We start from the raw sequence: 24,253 nt of genomic DNA, 5'->3' as shown, positions 1-24,253 counted from the left end.
AGACAGTGATTCTGAGCAAAGTTGGTCGAGCAAAGTGCCCTGTTTTAAGCAAACTACTCACGGAGGCAAGTGATTTACTAAACGTTCTTGTTTTCTCCCAACATCCCAAGTGGGTTAGTACGCCGGTAAACCTATAGGAGGTGCGGTCTACTGCTTTTATCAAATATATTTCAATTTTCTACGGTTTTATCAGTGCAACAAATGATAGGTTTTTGAACAACCAAGGCACTTGTAGTATGTCAGTTACTATATAAAGTAACGTAAAATATACAAATAATTAGGATAATCAAATGCTAGAGGCATATCCTCAACTTTGATTGAACATTGTAATGTCATATTGTTGTGTAAGTTCATAACTTGTAAATGGTTTGAGTGTCATTCATTTCTACAGACACGTTCAGAGGAATACAGTACACGATGCCAGCGTAAACAATCCTGTGTCTTGAGTACCCAGTGCACAACTACTATACCATTAAATAATGCTAATGACACGTGTTGGCTCGTGAGGACATCATTTTTACAAACTCTGAAAGAGAAATAAATCAGCTTAAGCGATGTGGTGGAAATAGAGTTTATCCTTTCATTCATTCTTAATAGGCTATTAATTCGACGAAACTTTGATTTACAGCGGCGGAAGGCTGGGGAGAGAAAGAAAATTGTACCGAGGGGGTGACTGATGGTCAACTCTGACTCTAAATCAAACATAGCTGGTTTGAAAACGATCGCGAGCTTCTTAATGTTAACTCTCACTAATAAGACGCTTACATTACATACTAGAACGGACTATCTTAGGGAATCTATCAGATCCTTTCATTTATTCATTCTTATAATCAATTCAAAATTCCCTTTCAAAAACCTTCAATGTAAAAGAAAGAACTAATTATACTCAGGCTTAATTCAGTTTTTAAATTCAAACATGGCTAGCGCAGCCAGTTTGAGTCTTCAGATGATTGACAGTCAGGTAAATAATTAGAAATGAAAGCGCCACCTTGTATGAAAAGGAAAATTATAATCCAAAACTATGTGTTAAGAGGTTTTGGATATGGAAAATAATTTTAATTTAGGAAGTTCTGCACTGTTTGTTTACATTTGAATGCATCACAGCTTGAAGAATATTAGACAAAACAGTTAATTGTTCGACTCGAAGTCAGCCAGTCATGAAACCTTTGTCATAGCGAAGTTTATATTTAAAAGCAGTCACGAATTCGTTGTGTCACAGCGGGGTCAAATTGCGGGTACTCTTTCAAGATACCTTTGTCTCATTTGTTTCCGAGAATTATTTCACGGTACTCGACCTGTCATGGTCGAAACTTTGAGCCTTCGTTTGCCGTTAAATGTTATCTGATTCTTGCCTCCACCAGCCGGCTTAATTGGCGATTTTGGCGATGTGCGGAAATGACTATTTCCGTCCCAGGCCTCTCGCAGCCTTGCCGCCTAACGTTCAAAGCTCACACAACCGCGAGTTACATGTACACAGGCATTCGCAGGCATGTCTCCATAGCAACTCAACGAGCAGCGCTGCAGAGGTTATATACCATCGACAACAAAACTGTTGATTGCCAAGGATGCTTTCACTGATGAAGGATGTTTGTCGGCTTAGCTGGTCAAGCAATTTTGAAGAGTTTTTTTTCTTCTCAGTAATGCAAGCGTGAATGTTTGGCCATTCTCAGACTTTTGATGATAAATAGCATGCTTTGCTTCCTACCAAAATGAATACACCAATGAAATTCAATCGGCTGTCAATGACTTTTTGTTTTTAATGTCTAAAAGAACCAACGAGCATCGTCGTTTATACGCATGACCAATTAGACATATATACGGTTGAGATCGGAAAAGTTTCTAGAAGAGCAGATGGCTCGATTTTTATCTTCATCTATATTGAAGAGCAGCCGACAGACAGTAATTCTGAGCAAAGTTAGTCGAGCAAAGTGCCCTGTTTCAAGAAAACTACTCAGAGGAAACACATTCTGTGTATTGAGGTCAAGTAGAGAATAATTGTTGGCGGGTATGTCTTTCTAGTATGTTCTAGGCCTTATGTTCCTAGCTTCAATAACTGCTTATTGCGAATAGGTCAAAATTTCTTTGTCACTCAATCGCCGAAGGGAGCATGAGCACAGGCAACAAAATTTTGTTATAATTAATGTCTGAGAATATTCTTTCTAGGAAATAACGCAGCCATATGGTAGTCGAAGTGCTGTAGAGCTGCCTCGACTGTCTCATTGTTGGACTAAAATTAAGGAATACCTAGAAAGGTTCTCGCTATTTCCGCTGCATAGGCTAAGATGCTTATAATGTCACGGGATATATTTCCAGTGCAGTGTTCTAAGGAAGATTTTCCTTTTACCCATTGCTTGCGCATTTGAAGTAATCTAGGCGGGTTTGCGTGTATAGTATGTGACTGCTAGCAGCAGTTCAACAAGCGTGCCATTGTCTTGTGATAATGAGAGACCCACCAGGAGAGCAAGTTGTTTTTCTAGGAGAATCGAGTTCTCATGAGCTAACATCAAGTCAACAATTCATTTTATGGCGGGCTTGAGTGAGACATGTCGAAATCTGTCGAGAAATTGACATTATGACTAATCTATTGAGCCGAAGAAAAATTTTGTTTAAGCCCGGATAAAGTCCATTGCAGTTTACCAGAGGCTTTTGAGATCTTTAGAATAGTAATGCTCAGTTAAAATAAAGATATAATCGTAAATGTTCGAAATTTTTCTACCGTATCGTTTTAGTAGCTGTATAGTACATGGGCTGAGTGAGATTTTCTAGGATACAGATTCACAGTAAGTTCAGGAACCAGCACATTCACTCCGAAAGAAACGCTAAGGTCAGTTTACTCATTCAAGCTATCGAGTTGAACATTCGAAGAGAAATTGTACATCTTGGCGCGCTCATGTTTTATTCTCTATTGAACTCGCGATCGATATCATTTGATTCGATAAAGTTGACAACATTTAAACTTTTGGTGGAGTTATTCAGAGGGAGAGATGACCAGTGTCAAGAACATGCTGAGCCTATATAACGGATATAACGTGCGCTGCCATCGGTTGAAAGAGTTTCTTCCATCAGAGTACAAAGCACGGTGCGGAACCATAAGTTGTCGCGCCAAGTGCCAATTTGTACAATGTCCAACTTCTCTTTAGCCTTTTTTCGTCAATTGAAAGTCAAATTATTGAACAAGCGAGCGGGCAAGTAGCAACAGAAGAACTAAACAAAGGTTTGAAAACATGTCAAGCGCCGTAAGTCATGAAATTTTAATTCCTCGAGGTGAGCAAAGACGAATATCACCAAAGAGAAAGCTAAATGGACTTTCCGACTTACGAAGGTTTTTACGCTCAGACAGATTGTCACTTCAGTAGATGCAGCAATAAAGCTTGCACACAGCGAACACTCGTAAGGTATATGTAGTTTCGTGTCCAAAAATAAAACAGAGCAAAACAGGAGTTGATGATAAAAATCAAGGTGTCGGAGAAATTGCGATCCTAGCTCATCAGGGCGATCTCCGGTCATCGCAATGATGATGTATTGAGTGGAAGGTCGCAACAGCCGAGTTTTAGGGACGCTTCCACCCCGAGCAATCTTCATGTTCCTGTGAATTCGGCTGTCGATCATTCATAAAACACACCTCTTGAGCAGTTTGTTTTCCAAGTTTCACGTTAAAAAACTTGCGTGTTTTCACGAGCCACAAATTGGCCGAATTTATCCGAACATTTCACTTTCAGATTCTTTATTTAGACTTACAAACTTCAAGCGAAAAAATTAAATTCGAGCTGCCGAATTATTTGGGTTTGTGAACCATCAATACCACAAATGCATTGATTAAAAATTTCACTTCAACTTCAACTTCATTGAGATATTTATACCGAGATGTAATTTATATATATATATGTGAAGTTTATTTTTTGATTTTTCCGTAGCACAGTGCTCGATACGTAGAAGTAGAGCGCGATGTATAGGGAGATAAGGAAAAAAACAGAGACTATATAGTTTTATCCCTACAAGCCTGTTTCGTGATTACTTATTCATCAGGGGATTTTATTGTTAAGAATATTCGTAACCATCGTTTATATACTTTACAAATTTGCATAATGGGCGTGGCAGTAAATTTCAATGCTTTGTATAATTGTACGCAGTAACGCTTTGTTTCTGTGCCGGCATGAGGACACGAATTCATTACGTTTATTGAGTGATGAAATAATTTTTCTTTCAGGCAGGGGTTGCATCTTATGATTGCACTGTTGTAGGGTGATCTTAATGCAAGCATGCGCCATGACATAAAGTGGTCATGAATATTCTTAACAAAAAAAAAACCCTGATGGGTGAATAATCACGAAACAGGCTTGTAGGGATGAAAGCATAGTCTCTTTGTTTTTTCCCTATCTAAATAAATAAATAAATAAATACATATATATATATATATAAATATATATATATAATTTGCACAATGGAGAATGTGCTTCCGTTTTCAACGCTTTATTCAAGACCCGACGCGTTTCGGCATTTGCCTTCCTCAGGGGCCTTAACATGCAATTGTTACAGAGTCCTAATTGGTTAATTGTGTGACGTAGTACAGTGCATGTTGCTTAATTAAATGCTGAGTAAAATCTCTCGTAAACAATTAGTGTTTCTAATTGGTTAACAGTTTTAAAACCTTTATAACGTATGTTATAAACAATTTATGTACCTAAAACTTTATAAAGGTTTTCGCGTAAAAGCTTTATCCAGTTCTTTTGTTTAGTCCATATGGCTGAAAGGAGTTTAATGTTCTTTGCCAAAAAATCTCTCTTTCTCTAAGGACTTCTTTCTTTTTGTCAGTCTCTAAATGATCTTTTCGGATTTGCTCTATAATGGTTATGGTAACATTATTGTTAAAGTCGTGAGTTCGTTTGTTATGTAAAAAGTGTTCCGTGAGTTCGCAGCTACTCACTCCCTTTTTAATATGGTTTCTGTGATTGTTTAACCGTAGGTTAAATGCAGTTTCGCTTTTGCCAATGTATTGAAGTTTGCAAATGTTGCACTCGATTATGTAAATGATCCATGACGATTGGCAGTCCACTGTATGAAATATGGTATAGGTCTTGTTGTTATTGGGACTCGTGAAAGTTGTGGTCTGGTTGATCTTTTTACACCAACTACACTTCGTTCTTTCACATGCTCTACATCCCTTTGGTATCAAATTCTGAGGTGTTTCATTTACAAATCTTGAACGAACAAGTCTGTCTCGTAGACTTTTCGGTCGTCGGTAGGCTACTAACGGTGGCTTGTTGAAGATGAGTGATAATCTTTCTTTTGATTTGAGAAAGTTCCAATTTCGTTTAGCAATTTCTATATTTACATACATATTTATATATACATATATATACATATAAACACATAAATAATAAAATTGTTACTAGAACCCTCAGGCCAACAAAGGTGCACCGCGCCAGGAGGATCAATAAAGATTTATCAATAAAGATTGATCACGCTCGTTCACGTGATTTTGTATCTTATTCATTAGTTGTCACCTGTAATTACGTAATCAAACAATGACAAACGGAAAAAATGATGAACAAACAAGGTTCAGAAGTATCTTCAGTCACAGTAACAAAAATTGCACCACCTCTGCATGATAAATTTTTTAAACCTGAGCTTATTCAAGAGAAAATGTTCCATTATTTTCTCTTGGCTCATGAAAAAGTGAACAAGGTTTGCAGAGTTTTCCCGTTCTTGAGACAGCCAGGAACTAGTTACTGACTCAAGGAAAGCTTTAAAAAATTTAAATTCAGGGGCCCTCAAGTAGTTTAAGGCCTGGGTCAGGAGAGTAAATTGCCTTAAGAAAATAAACAGCTCTATCTCCGTAAATACGCAGCCGATTGCGCTGAAACTTTCGTGGAGGATAGTTTTCCGTAAGAACTTTTACCTTATGGCAACAATACCGACGACGAAAGTCACATGTCGGGTCACGTGATCAAAACGCTGCTCAATCAATTTTTATCGGAATTGGTAAGATTTACACACACTCTTCAATGACCAATGAATGAAACAAATACTCAGTAAAAATTCTAGCCATCTACGTCTGGAATGAATTTCCTTCGTTCCTTCAAAAAGAGAATTGAGATTTGTTAGAGCTTCGAAGAGAATTTTGTAAACTTAATGGAATTTTGTTTGTTATCATCTGTACTTGACACATCATTCCGAACGTGAAGACAAAGTTTATCAATGCCTTCTTCCATTTTTCAAAAGACAATCGCGTGAAACGGAAACTTCAGCACCGGCGGGTGCGTTATGATTACTCCTTTTAGGGCTACGAAAAATGCCGCTATTTTGTTTCTTTTCGTTAATAATACATGAGTAAGACCTGACTATTACATTACACCGCTGATTACAAAGGTGCAAATCGAATATGGCAGTCAACATCGGTCAGAGGACAATGACTGCAGCGAAAAGCGATACTGCTTAAATAACTGACTTAGTTTATTATTCAGCGCTCTAGAACAGTATGTTTGCGACTCTTGTAATTCGAGGAACGCTGAAATACTTCAATGATGATTAATAATTTGCGTTTGTTTGTAGTTGCTGTTGTTTTTTTTTTTGCAATTTCCACTCGTGGAACGCATTGTTTGTCTTGTGGTTTCCTGTGGAGTCAAATATACGACAGCTTTTACATAAAAAATCCCAAATGTTTCTCTTGCCTTGACTGCCAAGTCAGTTTACTAAGTTATGGGGGGGCAATTTCCCTTGACAAAAAATACGAAAAAATAACAAGATATGATAATGAGTCAGAAAAGGCATAAGCTGGCATCTGGAAGAGAGGTATTGGCTGTAGAAGGAAAATTTCAAAGAATATCCTCATCAACATGTCAGCAAAAGTGTTTCTTTTCTCTACAAACCTTTTGAAGGTTTCCAAATACTTACTGATAGAAAAAAGCAGCATCAACTACAAACAAAATTCCCTATCATTGATAAGTTTTTTCCTAAAGAATTATAAGGCCATTGATCACCTAATTTCACAGTGGTCACCACTGAAAAATAGAGGAAGTAACTAAAAACATTTACCACTGAAAGCTGGCAGCAAACTGTCCCGGGTAAATCAACCCTGCGAAGAGACTTTTGTAAACTAAATGGCGTTTTGCATTTACACCCTGCACAATGTTCATGCTTTATTTTATCGACTCCGGTAGAGAGTATCTTTTACAAGAAAAATACATGCTGTGTGGTGAACAAAAAGGAGCTATTTACAGATGTTAAAAATCAAACAAAAGTACTGGCTGGCAAAAAAGATTTCCAAACAAACACAGAAGGAGGTGAAAAACTTTGGGACAGAGATCTACAGAGAATTTGACAAAGTATGCAAGGAGTGATTGGGAAAGTCCTTTGGCGAAGTAATATCCCTGGTTCCTGAGGCTGGGTTAACAAAGTAGGAATCACCTGTTAATGCAAAGAAAAAAAACTGTAAAGCAAAGATAAAATTAATAAAGAACGCGAAAATTCTTTAAAAAAAAAAAAAATTATGTAGGCCTTCACCTGGCTCAGCGCATATTATTTGCAAGGCAAAGAACAGTGGAATGCTTCAATATCATCAATAAAGCAGAGGAAAGGGTCAACAATACACCAAAGCGACAAAAGAGGTTGTATGTTCTCACAACATTGGATGGGGACCTTTAGCAGCTGCTGCTGGATGTCACTGTCAAGGAGTACAAGAGGCAAGTGTCCCACCAACCAATGCTGGGCAGGTTTTAAAAGAGTATTCAAAGTCTCAGGGAATAGAAACCAATGTAGAATTTAGATATATGAAAATTCACATATTTGCACTGCGGTGGAGAGATGAAATTAGAATATCCTCGCAGCTAAGAACACTACTGAAACTAGTAGTTGTAAATAGGACCTGAAAAAAATTCAGGCCCGTACGGGATTTGAACCCATGACCTCTGCAATACCGGTGCAGTGCTCTACCAATTGAGCTAACAAGCCAACTGGGAGCTGGTCAATGAATTGGGTACAAATAAACATCCAAGTGAATGAAGAATTTAGATATATGAAAATTCACATATTTGCACTGCGGTGGAGAAACCAATGTATTAGAAAAACAAACAAGTAAGTTCTAAGTTGTTCTACACACCAGCAAATTAAATGTAGTGCCTGAAGATTCAACCATATCACTCTGTTCTCTAACAGACACTTACAGAATACATGTACAGCCCTCTTATACAGGTGAAAAGATCATTAAAAAAACCATCCACCTCAGTTTCATAACCAAGTTGAAAGTCATTCTTAATCAGTAATAGAACTTGCAGTTACTGATCAGAAGGCAAGCTCAAACAAAAAAAGAAAAGTATTCTCTGTGCAGAAAATTCAGAAAGGTCAAAGTTAAACCACCTCAAAACATTTACCAGCTCCAGGTGCCATCTCTTGATAATTAGATGCCACGTACATAGGTAATCCAGTCACATGAAAGCATTTCTTTGATGGTCATTCAGTCAGTTATGTTCAATAACATTTAACATGGGATTTATACCTTCCAGCTTATTCTGATTCTTCATAAGACCCCGCAACACTTCACCAGATTCCAGTGTTGTTGGATGTCAAAAGAATTTGCTGTAAACAAAAAAGTATAATAAACAATATTGTTAAGTATGATTAAAACAATTTTTTTTTAGTCATGGGCATATCACTAGCCTTTGGAATGTAACTCAAGCCTTGTCATCAAAGGTTAAAAACCGACCACTCATTTTGACAAGTCTCTCGATCAATCGATTCAGCCAAAATCTATTTTTCACTGTATATGTAAGAACACAACTATGTAAGTATAGCTTTTATTTTCCTCATTAATTCGAAATGTACAAGCATTGAAGCTTAATTGATAAATTCTCTTTGTTGAAGCTCACAGGACTCACAAAAAAAGTATAATAAACAATATTGTTAAGTATGATTAAAAACAATTTTTTTTTTCGGTCATGGTCATATCACTAGCCTTTGGAATGGTACTTAAGCTTTTATCATCAAAGGTTAAAACCGACCACTCATTTTGACAAGTCTCTCGTGATCGATTCAGACAAAATCTATTTTTCGCTGTACATGACTGTGAGAACAAAACTGTGTAAGTATAGCTTTTATTTTCCTCGTTAATTCGAAAAGTACAAGCATTGTAGCTTAATTGATAAACTCTCTTTGTTGAAGCTCATAGGACTCACAGCAGTCTCATGTTGATATTGCCTAGAAAAGTGTTGTGCTGCAGATCACTGTGAAATTTTTGACTTGGGATTGAACGTATCACTGTATTCAGTTTTGATAAACAAACAAATGTGATCTACTCTATGGGAAAGGTTACACATCGAGGTTTATAAATTTTTCGCTCATCCCATACTGATGAGAATGAAACTTTCCCAAGTATACTAAAAAAATTTAATCCCTAGTTTAGTAAACCAAAAAAATGCATTTTCCTTAAACGCTCTTAATTAATGGTGTACGCGTTAGTAAATTCGCAGCTACAGCAAATTAGAGCTAATTTATGAGAAAACAACACAAAAACAACACTCACCTCAACTGTAAATCTGACATCTGCGAAAAAACAGCGTCGTCTGAAAAATTTAGGCTAAAAATCGATCTTAACTTCCTCGAAAACATGAATGTTCTAATCGTTGATCGGCCGCCATGTTACCCCTCTCCGATTGAATAGCATGAAACTCTGCTGGGGGTCTCGATGTCGGCTAGTTGCGATTGAAGAGATTGATCCATGGAATGGCATTTTGAGCGTCTACTCTTCTATTTTGCTACTGTTTTTTCGGCATTTTTTCGGTTTTATAATCAAGACCCTAACGAAAATGATAGTGACGTAAAGCGAGGCAAGAAGTAGTTATATTATGACAGTCAAAGGAGTTTTGGATCAAGTAACTTTAGTGCGCTTGTGGAGTGAGATAGCTATCTGAGTGCTGAAAATGGGACGTTTTTGCGCAAAATCTTACTGAGATTTCTGTTATTCATATTCTCAGTGAAAATAGACAACTCTTCCTGTGCTCCTTTAAAGCAAAACATCAACGTTTCGACGTACGTAACCATGGAGAGTCCTCCAACATCAGCATTTGCTAGTTCTACAGAAAAGAAGAATGGTGAGAAGTTATGGAGTCTTGTTACTAATGGGGGAGCAGCAGCATTAAGGATCCTCCTGAGTAAATCTCACTCCCCTCAACCATTAGCTACTTGGCTCGGTCAGCATAAACAAACACTCTCAAGTCTCAAACGTAGGGTACTTCATGATGATCAGTGGCAAAAGCTCTTTCCGTCTGATGGAACGCAACCAGACTGTGAGTCATTTGACATAACACTGCTTATGATCCTTTTAACCAACATTTGTGGTTTGTCTCTTCCGAACACCCGATGGAACAACAAGCCTCCTCAGAGCGACAAGTCCACAGAAGCAAATATTGCTCGCATCAGGTATTTTCGAAATCTGGTCAGTCATTTTTCATCAACTGGAGTTCCCACGCAAAAGTTCAACACCTACTGGGAGGAAATTGCTGATGTTTTGGTTGCCCTCGGAATAGATCGGAATGAAATAGATGCCTTAAAGAAAGAGGAAGAGTTAGAGAAACTGGCACGTTCTGATTTTACAGGAGACATAAACCATTACCTTGCTAAATTTCAAGAAGGAACGCGAGAGTGGATCTTCAATGAGGTCAAAAATTGGTTAGATGACAGGAGGTCGCCGCACCGTGCAATGCTGATCACTGCAGTTGCCGGAATGGGAAAGTCCGTCGCCAGTGCAGTCATTTGCAAGAGAATGCAAAAGGAAGACAGGCTAATAGGGTGTCATTTTTGTCAACACAGCTGCGACTTCTACCGTGATCCGAAACGAATGCTTCAATCACTGGCCTACCAGTTAAGCTCAAAATTGCCAGAATACAAAGCAGCCCTCGTAAAGCAGCTCTCCAGTGACCGCAGCAAAGAGCTAGAAAATATGAGAGTGGAAGATCTCTTTGTGTGGCTGTTTAAAAAACCCCTTTCCGCCGTGGCAGACCCTGGAAGAAACTTCCTCGTGATAATAGATGCCCTGGACGAAAGTGAACTCGATGGACGCAATGAGTTACTTGATGTCATCGCCAATCACTTTTCCAAATTGCCGCTTTGGATAAGATTTCTTATTACCGCAAGACCAGAGAAAAACATTTCAGACAAACTAAGAAATCTGAAGATTTTCAAGTTGCAACAAGAGGATGAGCGGAATCGTGATGATATCAAAACTTTCTTTGAAAAGAAACTAAATTCTGTTGTAACAAACCCAGACAGCCTCAGCGCAATTGTACAAGAGTTGGTCCATCTCTCGGATGGCTCGATGCTCTTCGCATACTTTTTAATACAAATGATCCAAGACGGCACATCACCAGTAAGTCCAGAGGAACTTCGTCGACAATTCCCAAATGGCATTTCCTCAGTCTACCGGTCCTATTTTGAGCGAATGGAGAAAGGACTGAAGGAAGAATTGAAGGACAACTATGGCAGTTTTTTGACTGATTTTCTGAGTGCTTTGACTGTTTCTGAAGAACCTTTGCACAGAGATTTCATCGTGGATATACTGCTGCAAAACGGCAACATTTCAGAAAGTGATCCCTTGAGCGATCAGCGAAAACTTGAGGTTGTTATTGGCTGTATTTCTTCTCTTTTCACTCTTCGAGAGGACCATGTTCACGTGTTCCACAAATCCATCAAGGACTGGTTGACAGACCCGTCCAATGGATTTTTCTTCGTAGAGGAGAAGAAAGGTCACAAGATTCTGTCTAAGTTGTGCGCTAAAGCACTTGAAATTTTGAAGGGATGTCGTGGACCGTCGACTCAAGCAAAGAAGAAATACGCCTTGCGACACGGTGTCAAGCACATGCTGGAAGCATGTGAGACTGAAAGCGCTCAAATGGAAGAATTAGTTCATGGGTATGTGACAGATCTGGAACTCGTTTATGCCAAGCTACGTACAGAGGACGCGGATGTGCTTAAGGATCTTGTTCTTGTGCAAGAACATCCGAACTCAAGGGCTTTAAGCAAAGAAATCCACAATACGATTGAAAGCCTTTTACTACAATTCAAGAAAAACCCTAAGCTGCTTCGAGATAATCCTGGGATGATTTTCCAAAACTTACTCAATGAAGGAGGATCAGCACTTTATCAACAGGTGTCTGATACTCTTTTGAGGTCTCATCCAGAAATACCATATATGGAGCTGTTAGACAAAAATGGTCATCGAGGCCCTGTTGTTGGTCGATTTTTCTGCTCTGACAAAGTGGTTTGCTTTGATATTTCCCCAGACGAACAACTCTTGGTAAGCGAATGTCGTGATGGACAGACGTCGTTATGGTCACTTGAGACTGGAAAGCAGCTATGGGAAAAAGCTTTATTGAAATCGATAAAGTCGTACAGTGAAGTTCCTCTTGGAAGTGCTTTTCGACAGACGTGCGAAGACAATGAGACTGGGAAAAGGACTTTGTCGTTTTACCGTTCCACTGTCTTCCATCCAGACGGTTGTTCCATTTTGCCAGGAAACTTGGCCAAAGTTTACAGCTTAGATGGAGAACTGAAGTCACTCTTTCCAGGGAGCAAATGTCATTTCAATGTTTGCCATTTCTCACGTAACAAAACGAGGATGTTAACTGATTGTCCAGAAAACGCCCATCAAGTGGTCATGTGGAATACCAAGAATGGTGAGGAGATCGAACGCTTCGATAGCGAAGAAACCATATCCTCTTTTGCTATTTCTCACGATGGAAGTCGTGTTGCGATCTGTAATACAAGTGGCTCACTCTGGTTACAAGCTGTTGAAGCTCCCAGTTGGACGAAAGCACCTCCAAAGATTTTTGGTGAAGGTAACCCCTGTGGACTGTTACATTTTACAGAAGCGGGAGTTCTTGTCGGTGGTAGTATCCAACATGAGCTGTCTGATCACCGAGACAAGTACAGACTTTCGGTGCCAGCGCTTCAGTTACAATCATCTTGTGTCTTGTGGCCGTGGGAATCGGTTGATTCTGTTGATAGATTGAAAGTCGTTTGCAAGACATTCCATTTGGTTTCTGCAGACTTAATAATGGGATTTTGCTTCATGTTACTAAAAGATTTGGCAGTGGTCGGGAGTCCAACGGTTAATTACTTGACGATGCTTGATATTACTCGTCCTCTACAAGACGAAGAAATGCCACGGACAGCACAAACTGCGTTTTCTGCAGTCAACGGTAGCACGCGCTTGTACACAACTATCGCCATTTGCAACCATTCGGCAGAAATGGAAACGGATGAGTCACGCTTGGTGACATTTACTATGCGGGACGCAAACAATGCCAGGGAAGTGAAGCAGGAAAAGTTCTTCCGACACAGTTCACGTCGTGTCCAGAATGGGGTCCTGACTGTAACTGTTACATACAATGGTGAGACAGGTGTTCTCTTGCAAACAGACAGCAAGACATTAGAAGTATGGAACAGTGACTTGTCTCAAGGTCTTAACTCTATTACCATGATGGGCAAAATCGAAAGACTAATTCCTGTATCGCAAGATCTTGTTGGATGCGTTCTATACACGCCTAAATTTTCATCCGAAGGACAACACGAACTTATAATCGCCTTGTTTGATATTTCCGCGTGGAAAGTTGTATTTGAAAGAAACTTGAGTGGTAAACCAGAACTAAAATCGATTGCGTGCAATCTTCAAAGAGATGTGGTGTTCTGTGCTGAAAACGACGCAAGAAAGCGCGAAATGTTCTTTTACAGAGGTGAGGCAAATGTTCCCATCTGGAGAGAAGACGACATTTACCAGGGCGGTTGCAACTGGAGACACCCACACTGCGTATTTTCTCCTCAGGGAGATATACTCGTCACATGGAATTCTCTGAATGACGGCTATGGATTGCACGCTCTCAATGCGAAGACTGGAATGAGGAAGCACGTCTTTCTGGAAAACTGTCACGACATCGCCGACAGCAAGTTCCTCAACGATGGCGAGACTATGGTCTGCTACAGATACGAGTCTAACGTACGACTTTTTAATGTTACGTCCGGCGAAGTACTAGCTGTCTTGGACATAGGAGAGCGCCCGACCTGTATAGGATGTTCTCCCAACGAGCCTCGTATTGCTGTTGGCCTACGTTTTGGAAACGTAATAGTGATTCGAGCGCATGTGCCAAAACTACGGAGAGCCAACCACAAACAGAGGAAGGGTGAGTTAGTGTCTCTATGACAAGTGTCAATGGGTTACAATGTAGATGGTACCTGGTTCGCTGATTGATTCATCTGGGTGATTTTTCACTTTTGTGTTTAAAGAAATTGATTTTGTCTTACCTTATTCATGATAAGTACCTGGTCCCGCAAATTTGAGCCTCCTTCGCCGTCAATTATTTTCGAAAGTTAAACCAAGACCAACCAGGTCACTCGCCAATTTAATTTGCCATGTGTTTCGTCTTGTTTGAGTCATCGTGAACTTCTTAGGTTGTCCATCTTAATTTCATTGTTACTGGCTGTTTTGGTCTCTTTGGTTTTGATTTAACGACTCGTAAGAGAGAAGCACTCTTTAAACTTGCTTTGTGTAGGTAAGCATGCATGTCTCACGAACATACCGTTCGTTTCCTTACGATCAAAAGAAATACTGAAGGGTCCTTGATCACCTGGTTCCTTGAGGTCATGTCTAGGGTGAAGGCATTCCTGCCTACTGGATCAGTTATGTCTGCATTCAAATCCGTTGGACCTAAGCCCTACCGTTTCTCATGATGCCAAAGTTAGCCTTGTTAGAGAAATCATCATTATGTACATTCATAATTGCAGGATTTTTTTTTGCAGGACCTGGTGAGAGTCCAATTAGCGGAGATTCGCAAGTCAAAGGGACTAAGTGTCTGTAGGAAGCCGCGGAAAGGTGCTAGCTCAAGAATGAAATAATCATTATGAACACTATTTTAAAACTCCATTAAGTGACTGTTCATGAGAACTGACTAAGTCAGAATTGATTGATAAAAAATAACCGTTAGAAGGACCTCACTAGGGATCCCAGGGAGCCAAGATGGCAAAACTGGGGAAAACGTCGATGAAAAAATGTTTTAAGTTTTTCGTTAGGACTTTTTCTTTAGAACGTGGAGAAGTTGAAGTTCATTTCTCAGTATACATGCCAGGCGTTCAAGGTGATCGGCATAAAAACAAGCTAAAATTTTCTTTCAAACTTCTGGAACGTTTCCATGATGACGGAGACCATAGAAGCGTTTTTTGCAAAGTACATTTAGCTCCCAAATCAACTTAGTTTTGAAAGACTCAACTTACTCAACTGCACATAAACAAAACTAGAGAAGGGAAACCAAAGAAATTAGAAAACCAATGATTAAAACAAAAGAAAGAAAAAAGAAGAAAAAAAACCAAGCTAGAAAAAGGGAACAAAATGAAACAAGGCTAATTCACCGAAAGGCTAAAAATATGGGTATTGGAAGGTGTACGGCCTCATCAGTCTGCATATTCTCCATACTGTTCTCTATACATTTCTAAAGGTCCTGACAAAGAGAATGTGTTGAACAATCAAGAGCGTCCCTCGTTCGTTATCAATTATCTTATTCATACGACCTTAATGTGTGATTCAGGGGTAATGTTGTAAAAAGAAATTAGAAACAAATGACCCAATTGGTTAACAACGGTGTTAAACACGTAGCTTTTGTCACCTTAGTTTCTTAAAACATCCTGCTTCGCCAAGCTCATGGAAATGTGGCCTCCAATTTAGTTAAAGTTTTCGTTCCGATAGAAAACGAAGAATCCAAACCGAAAAATAACTCGCAATCGTACTGTTATAATAGCAATTTTATTCGATCTGAAACCAAATTAATATGTACAAAGATTCTACTTACTTAAATGCAATATTATAATTAATAGATGGAACTAGAAAAGTCAAATAAATGTCCGTGAGAGCCAAGAATGGATGTAAGCGAACCCAGATGGTTCTTAAAACAAGCCTAAATACAAATGCTTTAACCCCCATTAGGTAAGCGAGACATCTAATCCTAACTTGACAGTTTAATACACAATTTTCGTTTCACTTTGTTCTACGGCGAGTTTTCTTAAATGTCCTCGAATACAGCATGTATAAATCCGGGCAACAAGTAAGCGGTAAAAACTCTGATTATTTCAGTACAACTGTCGTCGAGAGAACTACTGAAAACTAAGCTACTCCAATAACTTTTAACAAAGCGTGCACTGTTGCGGTTTCCTGTTTGTGACAGCTAAACGTAAATTCCTTAAATAGTTCATTGTCTGCTTGAACAGTTTTAAATCGTCGCTCAAAACAGATTGCACGCAATTAACAAATTAAATCCCATTTGGGATGTTGGTAGAACACGAGAACACTTGGTAAATCAAGAGCCGGCGGCAAGTGATTTAGTAAACTTTGTGTTCTCCCAACATCCCAAGTGAGTTAGTACGCCAGTAAAACTATAGAAAGTGCGGTCTACTGCTTTTATAAAATATACTTCAATTTTCTACGGTTTTATCAGTGCAACAAATGATAGGTTTTTGAACAACAAAGGCACTTGTAGTATGTCAGTTACTATATAGAGTGACGTAAAACATACAAATAATAAGGATAATCAAATGCTAGAGGCATATCCTAAAATTTGATTGAACATTGTAATGTCATATTGTTGTGTAAGTTCATAACTTGTAAATGGTTTGAGTGTCATTCATTTCTACAGACACGTTCAGAGGAATACAGTACACGATGCCAACGTAAACAATCCTGTGTCTTGAGTACCCAGTGCACAACTACTATACCATTAAATAATGCTAATGACACGTGTTGGCTCGTGAGGACATCATTTTTACAAACTTTGAAAGAGAAAGAAATGCTAAGGTCAGTTTACTCATTCAAGCTATCGAGTTGAACATTCGAAGAGAAATTGTACATCTTGGCGCGCTCGTGTTTTATTCTCTATTGAACTCGCGATCGACATCATTTCATTCGATAAAGTTGACAACATTTAAACTTTTGGTGGAGTTATTCAGAGGGAGAGATGACCAGTGTCAAGAACATGCTGAGCCTATATAACGGATATAACGTGCGCTGCCATCGGTTGAAAGAGTTTCTTCCATCAGAGTACAAAGCACGGTGCGGAACCATAAGTTGTCGCGCCAAGTGCCAATTTGTACAATGTCCAACTTCTCTTTAGCCTTTTTTCGTCAATTGAAAGTCAAATTATTGAACAAGCGAGCGGGCAAGTAGCAACAGAAGAACTAAACAAAGGTTTGAAAACATGTCAAGCGCCGTAATTCATGAAATTTTAATGCCTTGAGGTGAGTAAAGACGAATATCACCAAAGAGAAAGCTAAATGGACTTTCCGACTTACGAAGGTTTTTACGCTCAGACAGATTGTCACTTCAGTAGATGCAGTAATAAAGCTTGCACACAGCGAACACTCGTAAGGTATATGTAGTTTCGTGTCCAAAAATAAAACAGAGCAAAACAGGAGTTGATGATAAAAATCAAGGTGTCGGAGAAATTGCGATCCTAGCTCATCAGGGCGATCTCCGGTCATCGCAATGATGATGTATTGAGTGGAAGGTCGCAACAGCCGAGTTTTAGGGACGCTTCCACCCCGAGCAATCTTCATGTTCCTGTGAATTCGGCTGTCGATCATTCATAAAACACACCTCTTGAGCAGTTTGTTTTCCAAGTTTCACGTTAAAAAACTTGCGTGTTTTCACGAGCCACAAATTGGCCGAATTTATCCGAACATTTCACTTTCAGATTCTTTATTTAGACTTACAAACTTCAAGCGAAAAAATTAAATTCGAGCTGCCGAATTATTTGGGTTTGTGAACCATCAATACCACAAATGCATTGATTAAAAATTTCACTTCAACTTCAACTTCATTGAGATATTTATACCGAGATGTAATATATATATATATATGTATATGTTAAGTTTGTCTTTTGATTTTTCCGCAGCACAGTGCTCGATACGTAGAAGTAGAGCGCGATGTATAGGGAGATAAGGAAAAAAACAGAGACTATATAGTTTTATCCCTACAAGCCTGTTTCGTGATTACTTATTCATCAGGGGATTTTATTGTTAAGAATATTCGTAACCATCGTTTATATACTTTACAAATTTGCATAATGGGCGTGGCGGTAAATTTCAATGCTTTGTATAATTGTACGCAGTAACGCTTTGTTTCTGTGCCGGCATGAGGACACGAATTCATTACGTTTATTGAGTGATGATAGTTCAGGTTGGCGGATGATAAATAATTTTTCTTTCAGGCAGGGGTTGCATCTTATGATTGCGCTGTTGTAGGGTGATCTTAATGCAAGCATGCGCCATGACATAAAGTGGTCATGAATATTCTTAACAAAAAAAAAAACCCCTGATGAGTGAATAATCACGAAACAGGCTTGTAGGGATGAAAGCATAGTCTCTTTGTTTTTTCCCTATCTAAATAAATAAATACATATATATATATATATATATATATATATATATATATATATAAATATATATATATATATATATAAATATATATATAAAGTTCTGTCTGATGAGCGCTTAGGCGCGAAACTCAGAGTCATAGAGAATCGATGCGTCCTCTAATTCTTTAACTTATGTATACCTAGCTCTGCTACCACAGCATCGAGCACTTTATTCCAAGGTAGACTCTACCCCCACATTTATTTAAATATATATATATACATACATATATACATACATACATATATCTATATACATATATATATATATATATATGTATATATATATATATATATATATATATATATTTATATATACATATATATACATATATACACATGAATAATACAAATTGTTACTAGAACCCTCAGGCCAACAAAGGTGCACCGCGCCAGGAGGATCAATAAAGATTTATCAATAAAGATTGATCACGCTCGTTCACGTGATTTTGTATCTTATTCATTAGTTGTCACCTGTAATTACGTAATCAAACAATGACAAACGGAAAAAATGATGAACAAACAAGGTTCAGAAGTATCTTCAGTCACAGTAACAAAAATTGCACCACCTCTGCATGATAAATTTTTTAAACCCGAGCTTATGCAAGAGAAAATGTTCCATTATTTTCTCTTGGCTCATGAAAAAGTGAACAAGGTTTGCAGAGTTTTCCCGTTCTTGAGACAGCCAGGAACTAGTTACTGACTCAAGGAAAGCTTTAAAAAATTTAAATTCAGGGGCCCTCAAGTAGTTTAAGGCCTGGGTCAGGAGAGTAAATTGCCTTAAGAAAATAAACAGCTCTATCTCCGTAAATACGCAGCCGATTGCGCTGAAACTTTCGTGGAGGATAGTTTTCCGTAAGAACTTTTACCTTATGGCAACAATACCGACGACGAAAGTCACATGTCGGGTCACATGATCAAAACGCTGCTCAATCAATTTTTATCGGAATTGGTAAGATTTACACACACTCTTCAATGACCAATGAATGAAACAAATACTCAGTAAAAATTCTAGCCATCTATGTTTGGAATGAATTTCCTTCGTTCCTTCAAAAAGAGAATTGAGATTTGTTAGAGCTTCGAAGAGAATTTTGTAAACTTAATGGAATTTTGTTTGTTATCATCTGTACTTGACATATCATTCCGAACGTGAAGACAAAGTTTATCAATGCCTTCTTCCATTTTTCAAAAGACAATCGCGTGAAACGGAAACTTCAGCACCGGCGGGTGCGTTATGATTACTCCTCTTAGGGCTACGAAAAATGCCGCTATTTTGTTTCTTTTCGTTAATAATACATGAGTAAGACCTGACTGTTACATTACACCGCTGATTACAAAGGTGCAAATCGAATATGGCAGTCAACATCGATCAGAGGACAATGACTGCAGCGAAAAGCGATACTGCTTAAATAACTGACTTAGTTTATTATTCAGCGCTCTAGAACAGTATGTTTGCGACTCTTGTAATTCGAGGAACGCTGAAATACTTCAATGATGATTAATAATTTGCGATTGTTTGTAGTTGCTTTTGTTTTTTTTTTGCAATTTCCACTCGTGGAACGCATTGTTTGGCTTGTGGTTTCCTGTGGAGTCAAATATACGACAGCTTTTACATAAAAAATCCCAAATGTTTCTCTTGCCTTGGCTGCCAAGTCAGTTTACCAACGGTCAGTCAGTTTTTCAAATTTCAGTTTGACATGCTGCTTTGCTCATGTTAAGTTATGGGGGGGCAATTTCCCTTGCCAAAAAATACGAAAAAATAACAAGAGATGATAATGAGTCAGAAAAGGCATAAGCTGGCATCTGGAAGAGAGGTATTGGCTGTACAAGGAAAATTTCAAAGAATATCTTCATCAACATGTCAGCAAAAGTGTTTTTTTTCTCTACTAACCTTTTGAAGGTTTCCAAATACTTACTGATAGAAAAAAGCAGCATCAACTACAAACAAAATTCCCTATCATTGATAAGTTTTTTCCTAAAGAATTATAGGGCCATTGATCACCTAATTTCACAGTGGTCACCACTGAAAAATAGAGGAAGTAACTAAAAACATTTACCATTGAAAGCTGGCAGCAAACTGCCCTGGGTAAGTCAACCCTGCGAAGAGACTTTTGTAAACTTAATGGCGTTTTGCATTTACACCCTGCACAATGTTCATGCTTTATTTTAACAATTCTAGTAGAGAGTATCTTTTACAAGAAAAATACATGCTGTGTGGTGAACAAAAAGGAGCTATTTACAGATGTTTAAAATCAAGCAAAAGAACTGGCTGGTAAAAAGATTTCCAAACAAACACAGAAGGAGGTGAAAAACTTTGGGACAGAGATCTACAGAGAATTTGACAAAGTATGCAAGGAGTGATTGGGAAAGTCCTTTGGCGAAGTAATATCCCTGGTTCCTGAGGCTGGGTTAAAAAAGTAGGAATCACCTGTTAATGCAAAGAAAAAAAACTGTAAAGCAAAGATAAAATTAATAAAGAAGGTGAAAATTCTTTAAAAAAAAAAAAAAAATTATGTAGGCCTTCACCTGGCTCAGCACATATCATTTGCAAGGCAAAGAACAGTGGAATGCTTCAATATCATCAATAAAGCAAAGGAAAGGGTCAACAATACAGAAAAGTAACAAAAGAGGTTGTATGTTCTCACAACATTGGATGGGGACCTTTAGCAGCTGCTGCTGGATGTCACTGTCAAGGAGTACCATTCAACAGACAAGAGGCAAGTGTCCCACCAACCAATGCTGGGCAGGTTTTAAAAGAGTATTCAAAGTCTCAGGGAGTAGACAGCAATGTATTAGAAAAATATACAAGTAAGTTCTAGGTTGCTCTATACACCAGCAAATTAAATGTAGTGCCTGAAGATTCAACCATATCACTCTGTTTTCTAACAGACACTTACAGAATACATGTACAGCCCTCTTATACAGGTGAACAGATCATTAAAAAAACCATCCAACTCAGTTTCATAACCAAGTTGAAAGTCATTCTTAATCAGTAATAGAACTTGCAGTTACTGATCAGAAGGCAAGCTAAAACAAAAAAAGAAAGTATTTTCTGTGCAGAAAATTCAGAAAGGTCAAAGTTAAACCACCTCAAAACATTTACCAGCTCCAGGTGCCATCTCTTGATAATTAGATGCCACGTACATAGCCAATCCAGTCACATGAAAGCATTTCTTTGATGGTCATTCAGTCAGTTATGTTCAATAACATTTTACATAGGATTTATACCTTCCAGCTTATTCTGATTCTTCATAAGACCCCGCAACACTTCACCAGATTCCAGTGTTGTTGGATGTCAAAAGAATTTGCTGTAAACAAAAAAGTATAATAAACAATATTGTTAAGTATGATTAAAAACAAATTTTGTTTTGGTCATGGGCATATCACTAGCCTTTGGAAAGTAACTCAAGCCTTTTTCATCAAAGGTTAAAACCTACCACTCATTTTGACAAGTCTCTCGTGATCGATTCAGCCAAAATCTATTTTTCACTGTACATGTAAGAACACAACTGTGTAAGTATAGCTTTTATTTTCCTCATTAATTCGAAAAGTACAAGCATTGTAGCTTAATTGATAAACTCTCTTTGTTGAAGCTCATAGGACTCACAGCAGTCTCATGTTGATGTTGCCTAGAAAAGTGTTGTGCTGCAGATCACTGTGAAATTTTTGACTTGGGATTGAACGTATCACTGTATTCAGTTTTGATAAACAAACGAATGTGATCTACTCTATGGGAAAGGTTACACATCGAGGTTTATAAATTTTTCGCTCATCCCATACTGATGAGAATGAAACTTTCCCAAGTATACTAAAAAAAATTTAATCGCTAGTTTAGTAAACCAAAAAAATGCATTTTCCTTGAACGCTCTTAATTAATGGTGTACGCGTTAGTAAATTAGCAGCTACAGCAAACTAGAGCTAATTTATGAGAAAACAACACAAAAACAACACTCACCTCAACTGTAAATCTGACATCTGCGAAAAAACAGCGTCATCTGAAAAATTTAGGCTAGAAATCGATCTTAACTTCCTCGAAAACATGAATGTTCTAATCGTTGATCGGCCGCCATGATACCCCTCTCCGATTGAATAGCATGAAACTCTGCTGGGGGTCTCGATGTCGGCTAGTTGCGATTGAAGAGATTGATCCATGGAATGGCATTTTGAGTGCCTACTCTTCTATTTTGCTACTGTTTATTCGGCATTTTTTCGGTTTTATAATCAAGACCCTAACAAAAATGATAGTGACGTAAAGCGAGGCAAGAAGTAGTTATATTATGACAGTCAAGTGAGTTTTGGATCAAGTAACGTTAGTTCGCCTGTGGAGTGAGATAGCTATCTGAGTGCTGAAAATGGGATGTTTTTGCGCAAAATCTTACTGAGATTTCTGTTATTCATATTCTCAGTGAAAATAAACAACTCTTCCTGTGCTCCTTTAAAGCAAAACATCAACGTTTCGACGTACGTAACCATGGAGAGTCCTCCAACATCAGCATTTGCTAGTTCTACAGAAAAGAAGAATGGTGAGAAGTTATGGAGTCTTGTTACTAATGGGGGAGCAGCAGCATTAAGGATCCTCCTGAGTAAATCTCACTCCCCTCAACCATTAGCTACTTGGCTCGGTCAGCATAAACAAACACTCTCAAGTCTCAAACATAAGGTGCTTTATAATGATCAATGGCGAAAGCTCTTTCCGCCTGATAGAACGCAACCAGATTGTGAGTCATTTGACATAACACTGCTTGGGATCCTTTTAATCAACATTTGTGGTTTGTCACCTCCGAACACCGGATGGAACAACAAGCCTCCTCAGAACGACAAGTCCACAGAAGCAAATATCGTTCGCATCAGGTATTTTCGAAATCTGCTCGATCATGCTCCATCAATTGGAGTTCCCACGCAAAAGTTCAACACCTACTGGGAGGAAATTGCTGATGCTTTGGTTGCCCTCGGACTAGATCGGAATGAAATAGATGCCTTAAAGAAAGAGGAAGAGTTAGAGAAACTGGCACGTTTTGATTTTACAGGAGAAATAAACCATTACCTTGCTAAATTTCAAGACAGAACGCGAGAGTGGATCTTCAATGAGGTCAAAAATTGGTTAGATGACAGGAGGTCGCCGCACCGTGCAATGCTGGTTACTGCAGTTGCCGGAATGGGAAAGTCCGTCGCCAGTGAAGTCATTTGCAAGAGAATGCAAAAGGAAGACAGGCCAATAGGGTGTCATTTTTGTCAACACAGCTGTGATTTCTACCGTGATCCGAAACGAATGCTTCAATCACTGGCCTACCAGTTAAGCTCAAAATTGCCAGAATACAAAGCAGCCCTCGTAAAGCAGCTCTCCAGTGACCGCAGCAAAGAGTTGAAAGATATGAGAGTGGAAGATCTCTTTGTGTGGCTGTTTAAGGAACCCCTTTCCGCTGTGGCAGACCCTGGCAGAAACGTCCTCGTGATAATAGATGCCCTGGACGAAAGTGAACTCGATGGACGCAATGAGTTACTTGATGTCATCGCCAATTACTTATCCAAATTGCCGCTTTGGATAAGATTTCTTATTACCGCAAGACCAGAGAAAAACATTTCAGACAAACTAAGAAATCTGAGGATTTTCAAGTTGCAACAAGAGGATGAGCGGAATCGTGATGATATCAAAACTTTCTTTGAAAAGAAGCTGAATTCTGACGTAACAAACCCAGACAGCCTCAGCGCAATTGTACAAGAGTTGGTTCATCTCTCGGATGGCTCGATGCTCTTCGCATACTTTTTAATACAAATGATCCATGACGGCGCATCACCAGTAAGTCCAGAGGAAC

At 38.5% G+C, this 24,253-nt stretch overlaps 1 protein-coding gene and 2 long non-coding RNA genes across 4 annotated transcripts; 1 reads left to right on the top strand and 2 right to left on the bottom strand.

The window, feature by feature from the left end:
- The first annotated feature begins 1,781 nt into the window (after nucleotides 1-1,781).
- Nucleotides 1,782-15,208, top strand: LOC149042251 (uncharacterized). The gene is made up of 3 exons (XM_089212632.1): nucleotides 1,782-2,005; nucleotides 9,969-14,168; nucleotides 14,785-15,208. The coding sequence occupies exons 2-3, from the start codon at nucleotides 10,034-10,036 to the stop codon at nucleotides 14,841-14,843; spliced, it is 4,194 nt and encodes a 1,397-aa protein (XP_089068758.1). The 5' UTR covers nucleotides 1,782-2,005; nucleotides 9,969-10,033; the 3' UTR covers nucleotides 14,844-15,208.
- On the bottom strand, nucleotides 6,042-9,820 carry LOC149042252 (uncharacterized). Its single transcript, XR_016188518.1, has 3 exons — nucleotides 9,518-9,820; nucleotides 8,495-8,574; nucleotides 6,042-7,407 (listed from the first exon to the last, which is right to left on the bottom strand). It is a non-coding gene; the product is annotated as an uncharacterized LOC149042252 (long non-coding RNA).
- Nucleotides 15,209-20,563: 5,355 nt separating the features above from the next.
- Nucleotides 20,564-22,534, bottom strand: LOC149042250 (uncharacterized). 2 transcript variants are annotated; one of them, XR_016188520.1, is made up of 3 exons: nucleotides 22,396-22,534; nucleotides 21,544-21,748; nucleotides 20,564-20,868 (listed from the first exon to the last, which is right to left on the bottom strand). It is a non-coding gene; the product is annotated as an uncharacterized LOC149042250 (long non-coding RNA). The 2 variants fall into 2 exon arrangements; XR_016188519.1 differs by having other exon boundaries at nucleotides 21,669-21,748.
- Nucleotides 22,535-24,253: the final 1,719 nt, after the last annotated feature.

Source organism: Pocillopora damicornis, chromosome 7 (genome assembly GCF_964200805.1).
Source record: "Pocillopora damicornis chromosome 7, jaPocDami1.2, whole genome shotgun sequence".
Taxonomy (NCBI): domain Eukaryota; kingdom Metazoa; phylum Cnidaria; class Anthozoa; order Scleractinia; family Pocilloporidae; genus Pocillopora; species Pocillopora damicornis.
Note: the sequence above shows the minus strand (reverse complement) of the source record. Positions and strands in the feature narration are given on the sequence as shown.